This window comes from Sipha flava, unplaced genomic scaffold, assembly GCF_003268045.1.
Source record: "Sipha flava isolate LNK unplaced genomic scaffold, YSA_version1 19131_pilon_pilon, whole genome shotgun sequence".
Classification (NCBI taxonomy): Eukaryota; Metazoa; Arthropoda; class Insecta; order Hemiptera; family Aphididae; genus Sipha; species Sipha flava.
Window position 1 is genome coordinate 28,155 of NW_020272615.1, and position 20,476 is coordinate 48,630.

A 20,476-nucleotide genomic window follows, 5' to 3' on the forward strand; every position below is an offset into this window, starting at 1 on the left:
TGTTGTAACGAAATGTCGATATTCTCTTTCAAAAATGTTGTACATGCATGCTTTCAAATAGTCGTGCGCGTATTTATGACTAGTGAGTCGAAGACCGAAGTATTCATTATTATGTTATCACACGTTACATCACCGCCGCGCCGTCCTCATCATACTAAAAAAATAAAAGAAAACTTCAGTAAGTTTAATGCCCAAGTAATCACTTTGCATTAGGATACAAAATTGCTACATGATTTAACGGGCAAACCAGTTGAAAGACTGTCTATAATTGGAACAAGTACAAATATTGAATAATTGCTAGGAGTTCCAGAAATAACAGCTGCATCTGGAAATGAAGTATCAGCATCAGCAGTATACAACACATTAGAAGACTGGAATTTAGTAGAAAATGTTCAAGCTTTTGGTTTTGACACAACAGCGTCAAAAACTGGCAGATTGAAAGGAGCGTGTACTATACTAGAGCAGAAGTTAGAAAGAGATGTATTATATTTTGGATGTCGACATCACGTGTTCGAAATTGTATTGGCAGCAGTTTTTACAAAATGTAAATTTACCGTATCTGGACCAGACATTCCATTATTCAAAAGATTTCAGGCAAATCGGTCCAAAATAAATACTCAACATTTTATTCCGGGCATAAATAGTACGAAAGTACAAGAGGTCTTCAAAAATAATTTAGATGATATTTTAATATCACTTAAAACGGCCATTTCAAAAAAACTACCCCGTGAAGACCACCGCGAGCTTTTGGATTTGTCAATCATTTATCTTGGTGGTGTGCCTCCAGGTGGAATACATTTTAGGAAACCTGGAGCATATCACATGGCAAAGTGGATGGCAAAAGCCATATACACTTTAAAATTACATCTATTTTAAACAGAATTTAAATTATCAAAATTAGAAGAAAAGTCGTTATTTCATATTACATCATTTATTGTAAAATGTTATGTTATATATTGGATTTATGCTGTTGAGGCCGCATCTGCCCCTTTAAACGATATCAAGTTTCTAAGAGAATTAAAATAATACGAAGAAATAGACAAAAATGTATCTGAAGTAGCCTTTTGTAAATTTATTAACCACCTTTACTATTTAATCGAAGAGTGTGCTGCATTTGCATTATTTGATGAAAGTATAGATGTTAACACAAAATTAATCATGGCAAAAAATATAAATGAGCAAATCAATATCGATGAGTCTGAAGTTCACACGAAAAAATACAACTTAAAAATTAGTGAAATAACAATTTTTTTAAGCAAACCAGACAAAGAAATTTTAATATCACTGTTATGTCAAAAATCAGCAAATATATTTCAGCGTTTTAAAATTGAAAACTTTTTACACATTTATCCGTCTCTATGGTTAAACTCAAGTGCTTACCAAAAAGGAAAAACTATCATTGAACAACTAAGAAATGTCAATAATTCAGCTGAAAGAGGCATAAAAATTGTAGAAGATTATAATAACAGTATTACGAGAGATGAAACTCAAAAACAATTTTTATTACAAGTGAGTAATTTAAACATTCTAAAAATATATTGTACTTCAAAATAAACTAAAGTTTTGCTTATACTGTTTCAGATGGTCAAGGACTATAGATCTAGATATCTTGAAACAACAAAAAGTGCTTTGTCCTCTCCTATGAATATTTAAATTCAAGAAAACAAAAGTATTTTTGAGAAAATTTAGTTATTTTTATATATTTTCTCAATTTAATCAAAATTAGTTAGTTAAACGCAAAAATGTATAATTACATATATTTTAGTAAAAATAAATTGAATCAATTTTAGTAATTTATGATTTTTCTGTACCTTTAATATTTAGAGAGATAATTTCAAAAAACATAAAAACGGGCATTTTTCACAAAATGTTATTATCATATAGTTTTTTTAGTTTTTACAAAAAAGTATTGACTGTACGAAAAATGTATAAGAACCACTAATTTTAGTAAATAACAAATTCTACAAAAAAGCTTCTTATAACTTTTTAGATAAAACCAAAACTTGTGCGATAATATGAACTTTGAGCTTAGAGCGCGCCCTGTTAATCATATTATATAAAGCTCAAATTTTGTAGATCTTATTTTTAGACCCATAAAAAAATATTCCCAGGCGGCACTCCTCAAATTTTGAAGAAAAAAAATTGTTCATATATAAATAACGGGCACCCTAAGGTAGTTAGTAGATTATGATTCTACTGATTCTATAGAATATAGACCATAGTCTATAGACTCTAATACCAATTATAGTATACTAAAATTATTATACTAACGTAGTAACTCAACATTTGACAGCTCAACTGTTGAACATGGTCAATGGTCATGAAAGTATGACAAAATAAACTATATATGTTATATTGTTATAATCATGAACAGTTATTTTGTTATGGATTTAATAATTTAACGTATTTAAGGTAAAGAATAATGATAAATGATCGTTATGTCTTTAATAATTTAATTACTTAGGTAGATATATTGATTTTATATTTTTATGGTTTTACTTTTTACGAAGTAATTGAGTGAATAATATTTGACAACTGTATTCGTAACTGTACACTACTCTGTAGTCTGTAAGTAAATTCAAAATTTATTACATTATTTTTAAATATTTTTAACTGATATAAAAATTAATTTCATTATTTTAAATAATACTATAATAGTATAATAGTAATTATTTACTGCATGTAGAATTGTAAACTTATTGTTATAATCAGGGCTCGGAAATTCTAGCAAATGCATATTTTTCTTGTTTCATCCTAGAACATTCAATGTAAGATACAAATATGTTTCTCACTTTTGATAATCTTTATGAAGAAGCCCAAGCATTTATAGACGAATCAGATTAAAAGTTTGAAGTTTTAAGAACGATAAGAATAAAAAAAGTACCTAGAAAACATGATGAAAGATTTATCGATGAACGAATTCAAGATCTCATTCAGTTGTTTAAAATTAATACAGTACTCCCAGCACTAGATCATGTAAACAATGAAATTAATAAACGTTTTAATCCAAATCATATTGGTATTTTAAAAGATATTTCTCTGTTTTTATTAAAAAAAATAGAAGAAATTATGAAAATGCCAATTTTGTTGTCAGTTGATTCATTTATTAAACTTTGTAATAATTATAAAATAGTAGACTTAAATTGTTTGTGTACTGAATATTGCAGTTTACTTTTTACTTCACGTTTTTCAGAGATAAAAAAAACATTAATTCTACTAACAAAATTACACACAAAAACAGAATTAAATATATCAGATGATGAAGAATTATTGTTCAGTGATTCATTTTCAAGCATGGAAGATAATGACAACAAAATTTTAAAAGAAAATAAAAATTCAAAAAGTTAAATTTATATTTTTAATTTATTACATTCTACTGATTTAGATAGTGTATTCCCACATCTTCATTATGCTATTAAAATTGCTGTAAAATTACCAGTTTCTAATTATAGTACTGAAAGATCATTTTCAAAAATGAAACAAGTCAAAACAAGATTAAGATCATTAACATCCGAAGACCGCCTAGAAGGACTAGTTAAAATTTCTTGTGAGAGTGACATTATGATTGATAAAGATTTAGTAGTATATATTTTTACACAAAAAAGTAGTTTTTTAATTAAATCATTAATTTTATAAGATTTTAATTTTTAATTAAATAAAAACTTGACAATCTATGTAGTATTATGGTAATTAATATGTTATTTTATTTATATTATGAATATTTAAATGATACTAGGTAATTAGTTCTCGATTTCATATGGTTTATCAAAACCGTGTTAAGTCACAGCTTAGTAACTAGATAATAGCTTACCTATGTTCAAACAGGTCATAGCAAAAAATAAATTTAAATATTTGTTCAGCTAAAGAATGAAAAAAAAAAAATGGTTATACACTAAATGTGTGAGTGGTTTGTTTCGTATTCAATTGTTATGTTGAAAAAAAAATTGGGGGCCCCTGGATGTAGGATGTCATAGTATTTTTAAAACACTTCGGCATCACTGGCCGATACAACACCAGACTCGTCGCATAAAGATCGTCTTGCAATTAATATCCGATCGTTACACCAATGACAATACCACGTATCTAAATTTCATCAATTGTTCAGGAGAATAAAAAAACTGAATAAATTTTAACAAATATTAACCTCATATTTTTATCAAATTTAGTATCAAGGCCGTAACTGGAAAAAAATTTCGGGGGGGGGGGTCTAACATTATTATTTAATACAATTTATAGTTAATAAACTATATTCATCGCTAAAATGTTTCTACTTTGAAAATTTCGGGGGAGGTCCGGACCCTTGGACCCCCTAGTTACGGCCTTGTTTAGTATAGATTATACTAAATAATATATCTAATTTGGAAGGGAAATAATTTAATAATTTATTTTAGGTTATTGTACAGAAAATAAATGTTGTGCCTAAGGAGATAACAAATATTTTGATACCAAAAACTCATTTTATGTAAAATGTCAGATATGGGGTATTGTCATTAGTGTAACGCGATATGTACTTGATACGAATGAAGGCCCTGTACTTGTAGAACGATTACTGAAAATGGATGTCGTGTTTACGAAGAAAACTGGTGAAGAATTAGCTAAGAATATTGTTTTCAACTCTTAATTCTTTGAGTATTCCTGTAAATAAGATTATATTCCAGTCTTACGATTTCGCTAAAAATATTTCTGAAGAGTATAATGGTACACTGCAAAAACTATCAGAAATATGTGATAAAAAAATCTTGTATATTCTATGTCAGGCTCACAGAATTAATATTTTTGTGGAAACAGCATGTATTGCAAGTAGTTAATTATAAAAAAGTTTTTTATATTTTAAACACTTTGTATATATATTTTGCTGGTAGTACAAAACGTTTTCAAAGTTTGACTGAAGAGTTGGAGACGATTGAAAATTCCTTATGTTTAAAAAATTTATCTCAAATACGATGGACAGCTCGAGCGGAAACAATTAAGGCTGTCTGGATTGCTTTCGAGAACATTGTTCAGGTTTTAGAAAGAATAAAGATCAATATTATAGATTTCGATACCAAAAGTCGCGCAGTTGCATCTGGTCTCCTCAAAAATATTTTACATTTCGATTTTATTTGTTCTTTATATTTTATGAAAAAATGTCATGTTTATAATAAAAATTTAACAAAATCATTGGAAAGCGAAGAGCTAAATGTTGTCGATGCTATGAAAATGATTCATAGAAATTCATTCTGAAATCATTCGAAGAAATGAACAATGACAAGCACATTAATGATTTGATTCAGAGTTCACTTGTGTTTTTAAAAAAACATGAGATTAATCCGGAAAGTGACTTTGCTAAACAGCACAGAAAACGTGTTGCACCAAAAAAAAATCGACAAAAATTCTGAAAATGCACGTATGTTTAATTTATTTACATTTTATCGAAAAGAATTCAAAGCAGTATTTGATGTATTTACTTCTAGCATTCGAAATAGTTAGAACCAGACCAAAAAGTATTTGAAATTCCAGCAAAAAAAGAAAATTGTTCTATTGAGTTGATAAAATCCATTGTTAATTTGCAACCTAAATTCTTTTTAGAAGAGCCCGAATGCATACAAGTAGATTTATAAATGCTTCTTGATTCATATGAAGATTGTAAAATTTTTGTAGATATTTCGAAGAAAGCATATAATCTACAAAATATATTACCATGCGCATATAAAATTGTCCGTTTTGTTTTGACTTTACCAATTTCTGCATCGAGTAAAAGATCATTTAGTAAATTAAAATTGATAATGAATCATCTACGAACAACAATGAGTGATGAACGTTTAGATTATTTGATGTTACTTTTTTCTTCAAAAGATATTGAGGATAAAATCAACATAAGTGAAATTGTTCAAACTTGGTTTAAATTAAAATTTCGTCAAGTTAAGACATAGTTTTATTTTATTTATATTATTGAAAAATAAAAAGTTGTTTAAGAATTATAATGGTAATTCTTTCATGAAAATGTATTATTCCACTGTAATTTAAAATGTGATTAGTAAATTTCAAAATCTTATCAATTATCATTGAGTAACAACTTGCAAATGGACAAATGTAGATTATTCACAGTATTTGAATCATTATTTGAGGGGGGAGGTTATAATTAATCTAGGGGTTAAACTTTTATTTGCGCTGATGTGCATAGTATTAACTTATAACGGTACTAATTTGGATTTGCTAGATTTGAATAGCAGAAAATACTTATTTCGTCCTGTGATACATCTATAGCCAGATAACTGTTTTAAAACCGAAAATCAACTAGTACAAAACGAGAGAAGGAAGTATAAATAGATAGAAGGATAAATTTTTGAACTACACAAATTTTAATTTATGTTTAGAGATCATAGAAATAAAAATAAATATTTTTAGATATTTTATTTAAAATATATTAGTATTTCTAAATGCGTGTTGTCTTTACGTACTTATAAAAAAAATATACACATTTTGGAAGAGTTAAAATGCACTTATATAGTTATTGATACTTTCCGAGTGTGTAGTAATGTGATAAACAGATATCGCAGGGCTCTCAGTACAAACATGAAAAAAAAGTAATTAATTCTTATGGTCATAGACATAAATATAAATAAAGCTATAAAAGTTATGCAGCAGTATGTACAAAATTATATTAGTGATAACTGTTGTTATCATCAGTGAAAAAATATGCGAATTAATTACTTAATTTATTATTATTATTTTTATATATATTTATATATATTATTATTTATTTAATTTATTAGAACTATTTAATCTATCACTGAATTATGAAATTATTTCGTAATTTTTTTGTGAAATTTATTTTCAGACAAGTGAACGAACATTTGTCATAGATCATGAAAAAAATGAATTTCTCAAAGATGGTGAAGTATTTAGATATGTTTCCGGATCGTTACACTATTTTCGAATTCCTCAACCTTATTGGAAGGATAGAATTAAAAAAATGAAAGCAGCTGGTTTAAATGCTGTAACAACGTAAGTTATATATGTATGTAAATGTATAGAATATCCTTGTAAATAAAAATATGTTATGGTTTTAAAACAATGCACTTTAGCACCCAGGGGCGGATCCTGACCAAGATAACGGTCGGGGGGATTTTTAGCGAACACACATGATATAGATATTTATATAGATAAAATTAAAAATATTAACTTTGATATAGGTTATTTATTTAAATAAAAAAAGTCTTAAAAAAAAATGTATATACAGTTGAACCCCGATTTACCATATTTCGATTATCCATGATCCCGTTAATCGTGCTCAGTCTTCAAAAATTATCGTCGCTCGAAATTCTTCGTCTGAAAATTTTAATTAGGTCGGACGAACGTATTTTTATATTATGTACATATTATCGAAAAACGTAAACGAATTTTTCAGCGATAAAAATACGTCACAGGTAGATATGAGTTGTTTAAAATTAATAGAGTCTAATAGTTCTTCAACAATCATATTTATCTAATCACGTTATAACTAATACATATGGAAAATTTTCAAGTCTGTCGAATTTTTTTCATATTATTTAGTGTATTTTTAGCATTTGCTATAGCCGTTTCAAAAATAGTCATTGAGAAAATAATATCGTACACACTTAATATGGATATAAAATTATAAATTTTTTCATAATTCATTAAATAAAAAGTCTCGATTAACCGTGTTTTTCATTTTTCCATGTGACCCTTCCCCACCATTGCCCCAGATAATCGAGGTTCTACTGTAGTAATAATAATAATAATTTTTTTTAGTTATTCCAGTATGACTCATAACAATAGAGTTTATAAATTACAAATTTGTTGATTATAGAGGTACCGAACGATTTTTACGTTGGTCGTCATCAGTTACCACGTTTCGGAAACACCAACAAACACAACATTTGGTTACGAATATTTAACATCATGATAATAGTATATAACTATGATATCAGTATATCACCAAATAATAAATATAGGTGATAACATAGTACCAGCATAAATTTTGTATAAAAAAAAAATAGTTTAAGATTTCCCTATTTACCCTTGAAGTAATTATGTCAAAAACTAAAGACCGTTACGGTGAACGGGGGGGGGGGGATCGACCCATTTGCCCCCCTCTGGATCCGTCCCTGTAAGCAACTCAGTAACTTGAACTAAGTTATTTTTATAGTATATATTAATATATAGTTTCAGTCTGGCCCACCCGGATATCCGGCAATCGTCTGGGGCTCTGAGATTTATTCTTAAAATAGGGGCCCATAGTTAGAGAGCTGTGGGTCAGACTATTTCAAGAAACCACTTATTAGAGCTGAAAGTGGATTATAAATGTATTCCTTATAATAAAAGAACTATATGATCATATAATATTTGTTTTCTAAGTTTATTCATAATTATCATTGTAAGCATTTATCTTAACATATTTTATGGAACCTTATATGGGGTTTGCATAGATATTTTATTTTAATATACAACTAAACCAGTGGCATAATTTATGGGGGGAGGGAAAAGGTGGAAACTGGGGTATTTTTCTGTTTAGTTTTAACTTCAACTTATAGTCAGCACTTAAAAAATATAAGAAGTCTTCAAATGGCCAATTTTGTGAATAAATATTAATTGTGGGTCAACTGACCTCCTAAACTTTCCTAAATCCACCCCTAGGCCCAAAACAACCATGTTAACATGAAAAATCGTAGTAATTATTTTCCTGAATTAAATTAAAATTATGTTATTCTTATTTAATCTTAAAATATTGTTGATGTGATTTAATAGAACTAGAACCGCTATAGTTTATACATTTTTGTTCTTTTGATCAAAATCGAACAAATATAAATGCTTTGAAAATTTGTGATAAGTTGTTAACGTGTTGTTAACGGTCACATACACGAACACAATGACAATTCGATAATATTGGCTTAGAAAAAATATAGAAAAAAAAATAAAATTTGTTTTAGGTATTTATTGAATGTTCTCCGATATTATGTTGTTTAGGGGCCCATTGTAAATATTTTTCCAGAGGCCCTATCATGAGTCAGACCGATACTAGTAATATGGTTTAGTATATAGTTAGCTATAGTTATATGTGTTACTGACAATATATTCAATACAGACCATTACATAGAAATCTTAGATATTATATTGAATCCCTTGTACTGTTTGGCAATGTATTACATTTTAATGTTATTTAAAATAATTTCTAGAGTCTAGTCCATCTATACAATTTTTGGGATTTCTATATGAGTAGAATACTATTACTACGTTAGGTAAATTGTGAATATCAGAATAGTATTCAATCAAAAAATGTTTATTATTTTTATAAAATATGATTTTATTTAATTAAACATTTTTTGATTTTACATGTGAATTAAAAAAAAAAAAAAAAAACTATCCAATAATCGCGTTATGTCTTCTTTTTCTTCTGATCATTTTTAGGTGGAGAAAATTCATATAATATTGCATCGCACTTCTTATTTGATAAAAATATGGTATTTTTTAAAACTTTTTCTGGTTTTATTTAATTTGGTATAAAAACATTCCAATATTTTTGTATAGTAAGTAATCAAAGAACAATGAATTGAAACTTGGATTTGATTGAACCAATTACATATTTATCCCTTTATCAGTTATTTTTTGGCATTTTACCATTTTCAAAAATTTACATGATAAGCAACTTATCTGTAATTTCATATAGGTATATGATTTTCAAACATATAAATGTGTGTAAAATATAAATGTACTTACTTAGGTACATTAAAATATTATTATACGTCAATTTTATACTTTTTCCACTCAGTATATTTACTAGCGAAACCGACAGACGTTATCCTGCATGAAATATGAATATTGAATTATAATTGGTATAATTAATAAAAAAATAAATATTTATTCCAAAACCATAGTGCTTATTATTCTAGTGCATTATGATGTATAAAAATCTTAGTTTTGTGTTCTGGGGCGTATATGAGTAAACTATAGTTTTTGTTGATATTTCTATACGGGGCCAGGTGACATACAACTGACCATATGAAAGACATGGATTTTCAAGTTAATGTCACAACACTTATCAAATATCCTTACGATTTATTAACGTTGCAAATGCTAGCAGCAGTGGAGATAGTAATCGTTTAAAGTCGAATAGAATTTCGTTTGGAATCAAATAATTCCGTAGAACATGTTTATTATCAATCCGATTTTAATTTGCTGATTACGAGGTGGGAATCTGGACAATTCAAGCGAATTTCAGAATTGCGTTGGGTTGTCGACAAAATCAACTTAGTAACGGAATCAACCGATTTGCATGTCTGTCATAAATTCGTCAGCTGTCTTATTTTGAATTTGAAAATTAATTTCGTTGACCTCAATGTTTTTTGCAGCAATCAACTGATAGTTATGTCAAACGACATAAGGTTACATTAGAAAAGTTAAAATGGTCGATAATTTTTTTTAAATGATCTATTATTCAGTGCAACTATCTTAATTTTTTCTTTTATAAGAACCTTATCCTGACAATAAGAAATAAAAAAAGAATTAGCAATATCAGTTCAGCCGACCACGCGTGATGACGTTACCAAGGAAAATAGAGATTAATTTTATATATATATATCGATAAATAAATTGATAGATTTATAGATTAATACGATAATTGATGTTTTCCCTAGTTTAATTTTTAATTTTTTCGATTTAAAATTTTTAAAAAATTGTTTTTTGAAATGGTTTTATGCAGTTATGTGGAATGGAGTTTACATGAACCATTTCCCGGAATGTATAATTTTGAAGGAATTGCTGACTTGGAGTATTTTATAAAATTAATCAAAGATGAAAACATGTATATAATTTTAAGGCCAGGACCATATATATGTGCAGAACGAGATTTTGTAAGTAGTTTGCAAATATTTTAAGGTATTTTCTATGAGAGTAAATACAATTGGGATAAAGTGAAAATTAAATGGATTGACAATTTTTTTATATTTAGGGTGGATTTCCATATTGGTTGTTAAATAAGACGCCAAAAAAAAGCTTAAGGACTAATAACTCAAGTAGGTACTTAAGTACTCTAGCTATATAAATAAATATAAAGTATTATGCAAATAAGTGCAAATTAATGATCTTGAATAATATCTCATAAATGTTTAGTATAAAAAGTATGATCAAGTGTCTTATTAATTTTGCTGTTTGAATCTGTTCTATACAATAGGTTACAGAAAATATGTTTCAATCTGGTTTAATGTTCTTATGACAAAACTGAAACCTTATTTGTATGGAAATGGCGGTAATATAATTATGGTTCAGGTAAGAACGAAATGGCAAAAGGCAATGTATTGGTATAATTCGATGTATACTAGTTGCGGTCAAAATCAAGAATTACGTACTAGTTGCGGTCACCCAACAAAAAGGTTACATACTAGTTGCGGTCACTCAAAATATATATCTAATATATATGGTATATACCATGCTATTTTATTTACAAAAGTTTCAACATTTTCCTTTCCATTTTATAAACAGATTTAGGACTGTCTACACTATTTTTATTGTGTAGGTTTGAAATCACTGAAGTAATTGTGAAAAGTCATGCGGCAACCTCGGGTGAACATTCATTCTTGCAGTATGTATATTTTTTTTAATCAATGAAACGCCATTTGACCCCAGTACACTGAGTACTGTACTTGACATCTCAGAATAAAAAATTTTGGAGGGACGGTTACTCAACTGCTCTATTGCTTTACGTTTAACACTGTAACTTACCTTTTTCCGTACCATTAATTGGTGATCATCTAGTTCGTGATTGTACTACTATTGCAAGGGCGTATACAAGGGGCGATGTGGGGGTCAGATCCCCCTATAGGTCTTTTAAAAATTGTATAAAATAGTATTTTTAATGTAAGGAAACAAAAAAAATATTTCAAGGATTTATTGTAAATTATTATTTTAACATATTCAATATATATATTTTATAATTTATTATTTTGAATGTGCAAGTCCTTTGGTTTAGGAATTTTTCTTCCATAATAATTTGTTTGCAATTGATCCCCCTCCACACAAAAGTTATATGTACGCCACTGTACAATTTTATTTATTTTATTTACAAACTTTACAGATAAGTAATAGGTATATGACCGCAACTAGGATATTACCTACAATTCGCGTGACTGCAACTGTTATATGTAGGGTTACCATAATATTTTTTGACCAAATCCGGATATCAGTTCCGTTTCACCGGAGGGGGGAGGCTAAAAATTAAAAGTAAACAATATTGTTATTTCATTAATACAATTTAAATTAGATTTATGAATAAAATGTCTACATAAGAGTTATTAGGTTAAATATGTTAAAACAATACAAATATGAAATATAAAAAAAAAAAAAATTACATATTGTACATTTATACAGAGTAAACACGAAAATCTGTCACCTGATATAACATTTTGTATCAATATAACCATTTTAAACGATTATCTTTGTAAAATCCGGACGCCAATCCGGACTGTCCGGACGAAATCCGGACGTATGGTAACCCTAGTTATATGTCCTTACCTCAAAAATCGTCTCTGACCGCAACTCGGATGCAGCCGTAAAATTATATACTTTAATTTAATTAACATTAATCTGTTATATTATTAGGTGGAAAATGAGTACGGTAGTTATTACGCCTGTGATTCTCAGTACAAATTGTGGCTACGCGATTTACTTAAAGGTTATGTAGAAAATAAAGCTGTACTTTTCACGATTGATGGTTGTGGTCAGTCGTATTTTGACTGTGGTTATATTCCGGAAGTTTACGCAACTGTAGACTTTGGTATTTCAGTAAACAGTAATGAGTTCTTATTAATTCCTCTCAATTTTATTTTATTTAGTATAGTACTGTAAATTAATATTACAGTTTAGTGTAACTCACTAACTCGTTACTTTAAAACGTGAAACAGTGGCGGTTCTGGTAGTATTTTTTCGGTGAGGCAACATAATGTATCATCCCCCCTCCCTCCATACAAAATTAGAATTCACAATAAATGTAATTTAAAAAACAAAAATAATTATAATTGTATGAATGCTAATAATATACTTGTTTCGTATAGTAAGTGATAGATAGGTAATAAACAGAGCATTTTAAAATTTGGTGGTCCTGAAAAGGACCTTTTGAGTAGGTATACCTAGTCCTGAAAATGACTTTTTAAGTTGGTATGCCTAGTCCTGAAAAGGACTTTTCAAGTAGGTATGCCTAGTTCTGAAAAGGACTTTTCAAGTAGGTATGCCTAGTTCTGAAAAGGACTTTTCAAGTAGGTATGTCTAGTCCTGAAAAGGACTTTTAAGTATGTCTAGTTCTAAAACTATTAATTAACTAAATTAAACTACCACGTCTGTCACTGGATACGTTATAACTCCAACAGTAATTAATTTAATAATGTTTATTACAATAAACATCAGCACTCGCACATATATTTTAACGCAGACGTTAAGACGAAACCACCGAAAACGGAAAAAGTGTAAGACACAAGCGAATATTCGTACAAGACGTCAAGACAGAAATGACTAATGAATAAATAATGATAAATATAAAATTATTATCAATAGATATTACAACGGACAACGGTTTAATTAGGACTGTCCCGAATCTCGATTGTAACAATAACATCTTTACTGATAATGTGTTTTTACGTTGAAATGCCGGCTGACTATATATTCCTGTATACCGAGTCTATTTTTATTTCATAGGCGATGTAAGTCGAGCCTCACAATGATCATTACGCATGCGCAACTCTAGTTATTTTATAGTCGCGTGCATTCGCGTACATACGCTTGTGTGTGTAATTCATGTACACAATAGTACATACTCTGAGGCGGAGATGAACGGTGCCTTCTGACGTCATCGGAACATTGCCGCCGGTTGAAACACCAGCGTTTGTTTACGTAATACTTATATTTTCATTCATTTCTTATCGGTTTATCACTATTTTTGGTAATAAACACTAATGATATGATTTACCATTATTTTACAATATAATAATTAAACTTGGCAAAGAAGATTTTTTCTCAAATAAAATCATAAAAACGTTAAAAATTAATATCGAAATATTTATATGCTATCGGTGGGCCAAAATATATACTTTAATAGTATTTTTTACTTAAAATTGTAGGTTAGGCGGCGCCTCACTTGCCTCACCCCCAAAACCGCCACTGACGTGAAATAAGCACCATCATTTGAAATTCCTTTCTATGCACTCACATGCGTTGAAAAAGTACATTGAGTAATAATCAATAATTTAACTTCATAATAAGTATTTTGAATATAGACATGATTTGTTATAGAGAATCCATCAATAGAAACTCGTAGGAGTTACATGAAATATTATTTAGTCTACCTATAGAGGTCTGTTTGACCGAAAAGAGATTGGTTTTTTTTTATAGCCTTTGCGGATAAATATGTATTTATACATATTTGTTATAATCTTGGCCGACGATCGAGTGGGGCAGAAAGGGCTAGAGCTTCGTGGGCCGTACGTCTGAGAGGGCCCGTCGTCTTAGCCTTTTATACAATATTTTTATTGAACTAAAAGCATAAGTAGTGTACAAGCAAAGTACAAGTAGTGTGTATATCTTAGTCAAACAAGTCCATATAAAGGGGGCCCCGGGGGCCCTCAAAATTCTCGTCGGCCCTGGTTATAATATGCACGGCAACTTTTATTAGAGTTATAATGAGATACCTCCCCCCGAATTCAGAATTAGGATTCCTTATGCATAATGTAATTTAGATAGGATACATTAGGTTCAAACAAAAACTGAAGAATATATTTAATCTATAAGCGTGTCTACGAATCATGCTTCTCACAGACACGACCTGCAAAATTCGACTTTAATTGTTACATCATACATTGGTGCCGATCCCTGTATCCATGTATTACAGTTGCAATACTTGTTAGGGGTGGGTATGGTAAGCATGCGAAACATAGAGGCTAACATTATTTTAATTTATGAAAGTTATAAATTATTTTATTCATCATCATACCTAACATTATGATAAACCTAAACGCTAATCATTAAATTTACTTACTTATTGATCGAAGTTATTAAAATTATAGAATAAAATTGAGGGCCGTTATTCAACCTATTGTGGGTAGGTGGGTAGGTCTTGCTTAGCAGGTATGCTTTGCAATACTCTAAAAATTGACTTCGGCGCCACTGATATCATATAATACTAATTTAAAGTTATGATTCCAAGAAAAATATGTTTATAATTATAGCAGGAATTAAGATAATTTGGAAAGATATTCTTATATGTATTATATGGCAGTCATGGTTTTTGAAGATCGTATTTTCTTTCCCTTTTGATTACTAAATATCTCATGTGTGTATTCATTTTATGCACTACCAAATAAATAGTACTGGACACGCTTATGATTCTATCAATGGAAATATAAACATTATTTGTACAATATCAATGTCTTATATAGGGAAAACAATATAAAAGTTTGAAGATATTTAATGTATTGAATTTATGTTTATACAATACACTTAAATAATCCTTAAAGCTATCAACCCATTTATTTCAGATTTATTTAATACTATTATTATTTTTTAGCTACTGAATGTTTTAATTTAATGAAAAATATTCAAAATGGAGGTCCATTAGTCAACTCAGAATTTTATCCCGGTTGGTTGTCTCATTGGCAAGAACCACTTGCTGTTGTACGTTCTATAGATGTTGTAAATCAAATGAAAAATATGTTAGCACTGAACGCTTCGTTTAGTTTTTATATGTTTCACGGAGGTACAAATTTTGGCTTCACATCTGGGGCAAACACAAATGATACTACAGAGAATAGTGGATACTTACCTCAGTTGACCTCATACGATTATGATGCTCCGTTAGATGAAGCTGGAGATCCTACTGAAAAGTATTTCATGATCAAAAAGACACTCGAAGAAGCTGTTAGTTTTACTGCAATTAATTATTTAATCACAACATTATTAGATGTATTTTTAGCTTATACTATTTTAAGTAGCCATTATGCCGCGAAAATACAATGAATAATTTTACATGCTTTAATACATATACAAATATTATATTTAGTTTAGAAATAGAAAAAAAATCTCCAAAAAATTTAAGAGTTAGATATCTATAGGCAGGAGCGTATTTAGGGGGTTATGGTTATTAGAACACCCTCCATCGACCGTATTTTATAGTATTTTACCAAATTGTAAACTTACAACATAATTTGTCCTACACGAGTACTAGTATATTAAATTTTAAAACATCTCCGTTAAATGAATTCTGGATACGCCACTGCATATAGATGACTTTTGAAATTGCATAGAATTTTATGCAACGTTGAATGAAAAAATTTTAATTTAGGACGAGAATTATTAATACTATTAATGCTATTAATTTAATAGCTAACTAAAATGTTGGTAAATGGTATGAGTTTGTAGACATTTAAAAAAATCGAAATCATTAAATAAACTATTATGAATACATTGGAGAAAAGTGTGCATTTTTTGAAAAAAAAAAATTGTATAAATCAGAAATATTGTTAATCATGGGAATATTCTGAAATACATAAAATAAAAATTTAAGCATAAACAAATATTAGAATGCATGATGATTTTTAATGTGAACTCGCGATCAGTCTTCCATATTCAATCCAATCGACTCATTTAAATTAATTTAAATATAATGATGTGTTAAAATTAAATGAATTTAAATACCTCCAAATGTAAATAAAAATTGTATTTTATTTTTAGAAATACACAACAAACTATTTATCACCCATCCCTACACCCAAAGGAGCTTATGGAACGTTTCATGTGCAACCTGTTGTTAGTTTCTTTGAAAAGGTAGCTCAACGTATAAAACCAGTGATTAGTGATGTTCCACTATCGTTTGAGGATATGGACATTAATACAGGTTTTTTAATGTATGAAACTATATTAACAAATGATCAAAAAAAAATCATTAATCCAGTAAATCTAACCATTACCACGGTTAGAGATCGAGCAATAATCTACTTGGATCAAGTAAAATTACTTTGTATTATTACTTACAAAACATGATTGCTAAATTATATTGTTTCAGGTAAAAGTAGGTACAATGACACGGCTAAAAGGCAACACGACGATGATTTTGAACATCGATTCTTCAGTTCAAAAACTAAGTATTTTGATTGAGAATCAAGGACGAATTAATTACGGAGATTTTCTTGAGGATAGAAAGGTTAGTTAATAATTTCCTTCCCATGATAATGATAAGTGTAATAACACAGTACAATATAATTATTGTAGGTCCTATAAATCATGCTAATTGATGTATGATTTAGGATAGTGTAAATACATAAGATATAAATAGTTACTTGTATTTTTCTCTTATTCTTTAACATTTATTTACCTTATTTAGGCTGCATTATGTGATGCTATTCACATTATTATGCAACAAATATGTATTATTTTTGAACCATATGTTTCATAATTATGGCCAACACTTGCATTTGCATATTTTTATTGGTTAGTCCAAAAAATAGCTACTTTATACCAAAGTTTGATTCATAACCTAGCGATGCTGTATACGAAATTTTATTATACATATTATCGCATATTATGCCATTTTTGCATTTTCAGGGTATTTTTAGTATTTTGTATATTTTTGCAGCATATTTAGTACCTTAAAGACTCGGGAAAAACAAAATATTCATTTATCAATATTCATTTCATTTTACTGATATTGTATATCAGTGGCGGATCCACAGGGGGAGGGGGTTAATCCCCATCTTAAATCATTAAAAATATGTATTAAAAATCAATAATTTTCATTATCAAAGGAAAATCTACCGAGTGACAGAAAAAATTCGTGATAAATTTCCAAAAATTGACGAACTTGTCTTAAACACAATAAAAATATTTTTAAAAGCGCCAAGTCGTATTGATTTGTTTAAAACTGAGGCTCTAGGTATTCCATTGCCTCCAATGCCTATATTAACAAGATGGGATACATGGATTTCTGCTTCAATGTATTATTGCAAACATATACAAGCTATTCGAACTGTTATATAGAATTTGAACCCCGAAGATGTCGATACAATAGACAAAATTCAATAATTAATTTCTAAATAGCAAGTTGAAGTAAATTTAATTTTTATTGATTCAAAATATGGATTTTTACCGAATACCATAACATTTTTAGAAAGCCAGAATCTTTTTACTAGTAAAATCAATTAAACTAATAAGTAAAATATGTGGAGTTAGTGGTACAAATGGCACTGATATTAACAAAAAATATGAAGATATATATAATAATGGTTTTCATATTCTTACAAAAAATGTTAACGTATTATCCGGTGATATATCCACGTTAGAAGGTATCCCAGAAGATTTGACAAGCAACGATTTTTGCATTATAAATACACACCTATTACATCCGTCAATGTAGAACGTTTTTTTTTACATTAAAAAAATTTGTTAACGGACGATCGACATTCAATATTATTTGAAAACTTATCATAATCATTAACTGTTCAATGCAATAAAATCGGGTTAGAATAATTAAAATGTTTATCATTTGATTATGGTTTTTGTATAACTTATTATTTATTCGTTTATTATATGTAAATCATTGGCAATAATTGTATTATAGAATATTGAATAATATTTAAAAAAAAAATAACAATAAAAATAGAATATTACTTAAAGAAACAATTTTTTAAAGCATATTTTGGTAATTTTTAGTGCATAACTGCATGTATATTTTATAGATTTTTAGGTCATATAATTGTTGGTCCTATTCATAATACATATGTATTATATTTTTATACCTTGTACCATACATTACTAAATAAATTATGTATTAAAGTAACTTAATGTGCAAGTAATAATAACATATTTTGTATGTACCTATATAAGTTTTCAATTAAACAAAAATAATAGCCTATCACATAAAGTTTAATATAAAGTTAAAGTTAAAGTTTTTATAAAGTTTAATAAGATGGTGGTATAGAACGAATAATGTGCATTCCAAATTCTAGTTGTTTTAATAGATAGTCTTTTTTGATTAGGGTTTGATGTGTAATGAGCCCCTGAATACATACATATGATAACGTTCTTTATCAACAAATTTATCTATTATTTATCAATAAATTCAAGTAATTTATTTTAATAGTTGAAACAAAAAGTATGTGATACAGACTTATTATTATAATATATAAATATTAATATATCTAAAAAAAATTATAGTTTAACAACAATTCGTTTTTTGTGAGACTATAGTAATAATAACTGAATTTTTTTGATATGAGGTACGGTTATTTTATCGGTTTTTGAGAGTGACACGTTAATGTTATATTACAATTAATAATTCAATATTAAATTATTTTTTTTTTTTAATATTAAGGGGATTTTTGACCACGTTTTGCTGGGAAACCGAATATTGAGCCCATGGAAGATGACTGCTTACCCGCTGAACGAAACATCATGGCTTTCATCAGTTAAACCTGTTGAAAACGTCCAATTACCGGCATTTTATAGAACACAGTTTATGTTATCGGAAAATTATACAACATGTTTGGACACATATTTGGATACTTCGGGATGGACTAAGGTGTGTTCCATTAAAATAGATTCATTAAAGTGTCATAAATTAGTTTTTAAATATGTAATTTTATATTTTTAAAACTATAGGGTTTAGCATTTTTAAACGGTGTAAATTTGGGTCGATATTGGCCACTTGGTGGACCTCAAGTTACGCTCTATGTACCTGGTCTTTTTCTAAGACCACCACCAGGTATCAACACACTAGTGATGGTAGAACTTGAAAGCGCACCCCAAAACTTGTCTGTTAAGTTTATAGATACACCCAATCTCAATGGTTCTATTACTCTATAATAACTTAGGTAATAAATATAATATTAATTCTGTAGAATTTATTAATATTTTTTTTATAGTTTTAACTTTTTAATGTTGATTAATTTCCATTTATTTTATTGCTATGGAATTTTGTAAGATTATAATCTTCAACTTTTTGTAATATCATTGTATTTGTTACATCGAACAAAAGAATATCTATGGATATCTAGGATATTTTATTTTTAACCGAAGAAGAGTAATATTTGTATTTATACAAGTATTTAATTATTTACAATTATAATTATTATATCAATAATATTTTGTATCGTCCAAGTTGAATAATTTTTAGTAATAATTATTACTAAAATATTAAAACATACTGAAAAATTTGTTATACAGACAATAATGCAAATAACAAGCACTGAAATGTTATATAGGTAAGAATGAATCATAACTCAATCATATTTGTGATGGTCGAAATGCATTTATAGGGTGTTTCAAAAAGAACGCAGGATTTAAATCTGTTATAAATTAAATTTATTTCTTTTAAAAAAACATAACAATATATCATTCTTTTTAGAAGTGTGAAATTTTCATTTGGTCAAAATAAGGCCAAAATAAATTACTGAAGTCAGTAGATATTCTTGTATGATTATAACAAGACGGCACAACTTGT

The 20,476-nt window shown here is 28.3% G+C and overlaps 2 protein-coding genes across 3 annotated transcripts in view; both read left to right on the forward strand.

Annotated features, from left to right (window-relative positions):
- Positions 1–19,981, forward strand: part of LOC112681443 (beta-galactosidase) — a 31,331-nt gene extending 11,350 nt beyond the window's left edge. Inside the window, exons 2-11 of one of the 2 annotated variants that reach the window (XM_025551695.1) lie at positions 6,821–6,987; positions 10,703–10,853; positions 10,952–11,015; positions 11,174–11,268; positions 12,598–12,772; positions 15,551–15,900; positions 16,714–16,986; positions 17,045–17,182; positions 19,349–19,555; positions 19,636–19,981. In XM_025551695.1, coding sequence (XP_025407480.1) covers positions 6,821–6,987; positions 10,703–10,853; positions 10,952–11,015; positions 11,174–11,268; positions 12,598–12,772; positions 15,551–15,900; positions 16,714–16,986; positions 17,045–17,182; positions 19,349–19,555; positions 19,636–19,839 — 1,824 coding nt within the window. In that variant the 3' untranslated portion in view covers positions 19,840–19,981. Of the gene's footprint in view, positions 1–6,820; positions 6,988–10,702; positions 10,854–10,951; positions 11,016–11,173; positions 11,269–12,597; positions 12,788–15,550; positions 15,901–16,713; positions 16,987–17,044; positions 17,183–19,348; positions 19,556–19,635 lie in introns of both variants that reach the window. The other variant, XM_025551694.1, reaches the window with a different exon arrangement.
- On the forward strand, positions 46–1,668 carry LOC112681444. Its single transcript, XM_025551696.1, has 3 exons — positions 46–178; positions 302–1,509; positions 1,582–1,668. Exons 1-2 carry the CDS (start codon positions 76–78, stop codon positions 874–876), a joined length of 678 nt encoding a protein of 225 aa, XP_025407481.1. The 5' UTR covers positions 46–75; the 3' UTR covers positions 877–1,509; positions 1,582–1,668.
- Positions 19,982–20,476: the final 495 nt, after the last annotated feature.

Coding starts and splice junctions, on each gene's coding strand:
- LOC112681444 (XM_025551696.1), top strand. CDS start 76: ATGACTAGTGAGTCGAAGACCGAAGTATTCATTATTATGTTATCACAC. Junction 179..301: donor AAAAATAAAAGAAAACTTCA/GTAAGTTTAATG, acceptor AATAATTGCTAG/GAGTTCCAGAAATAACAGCT.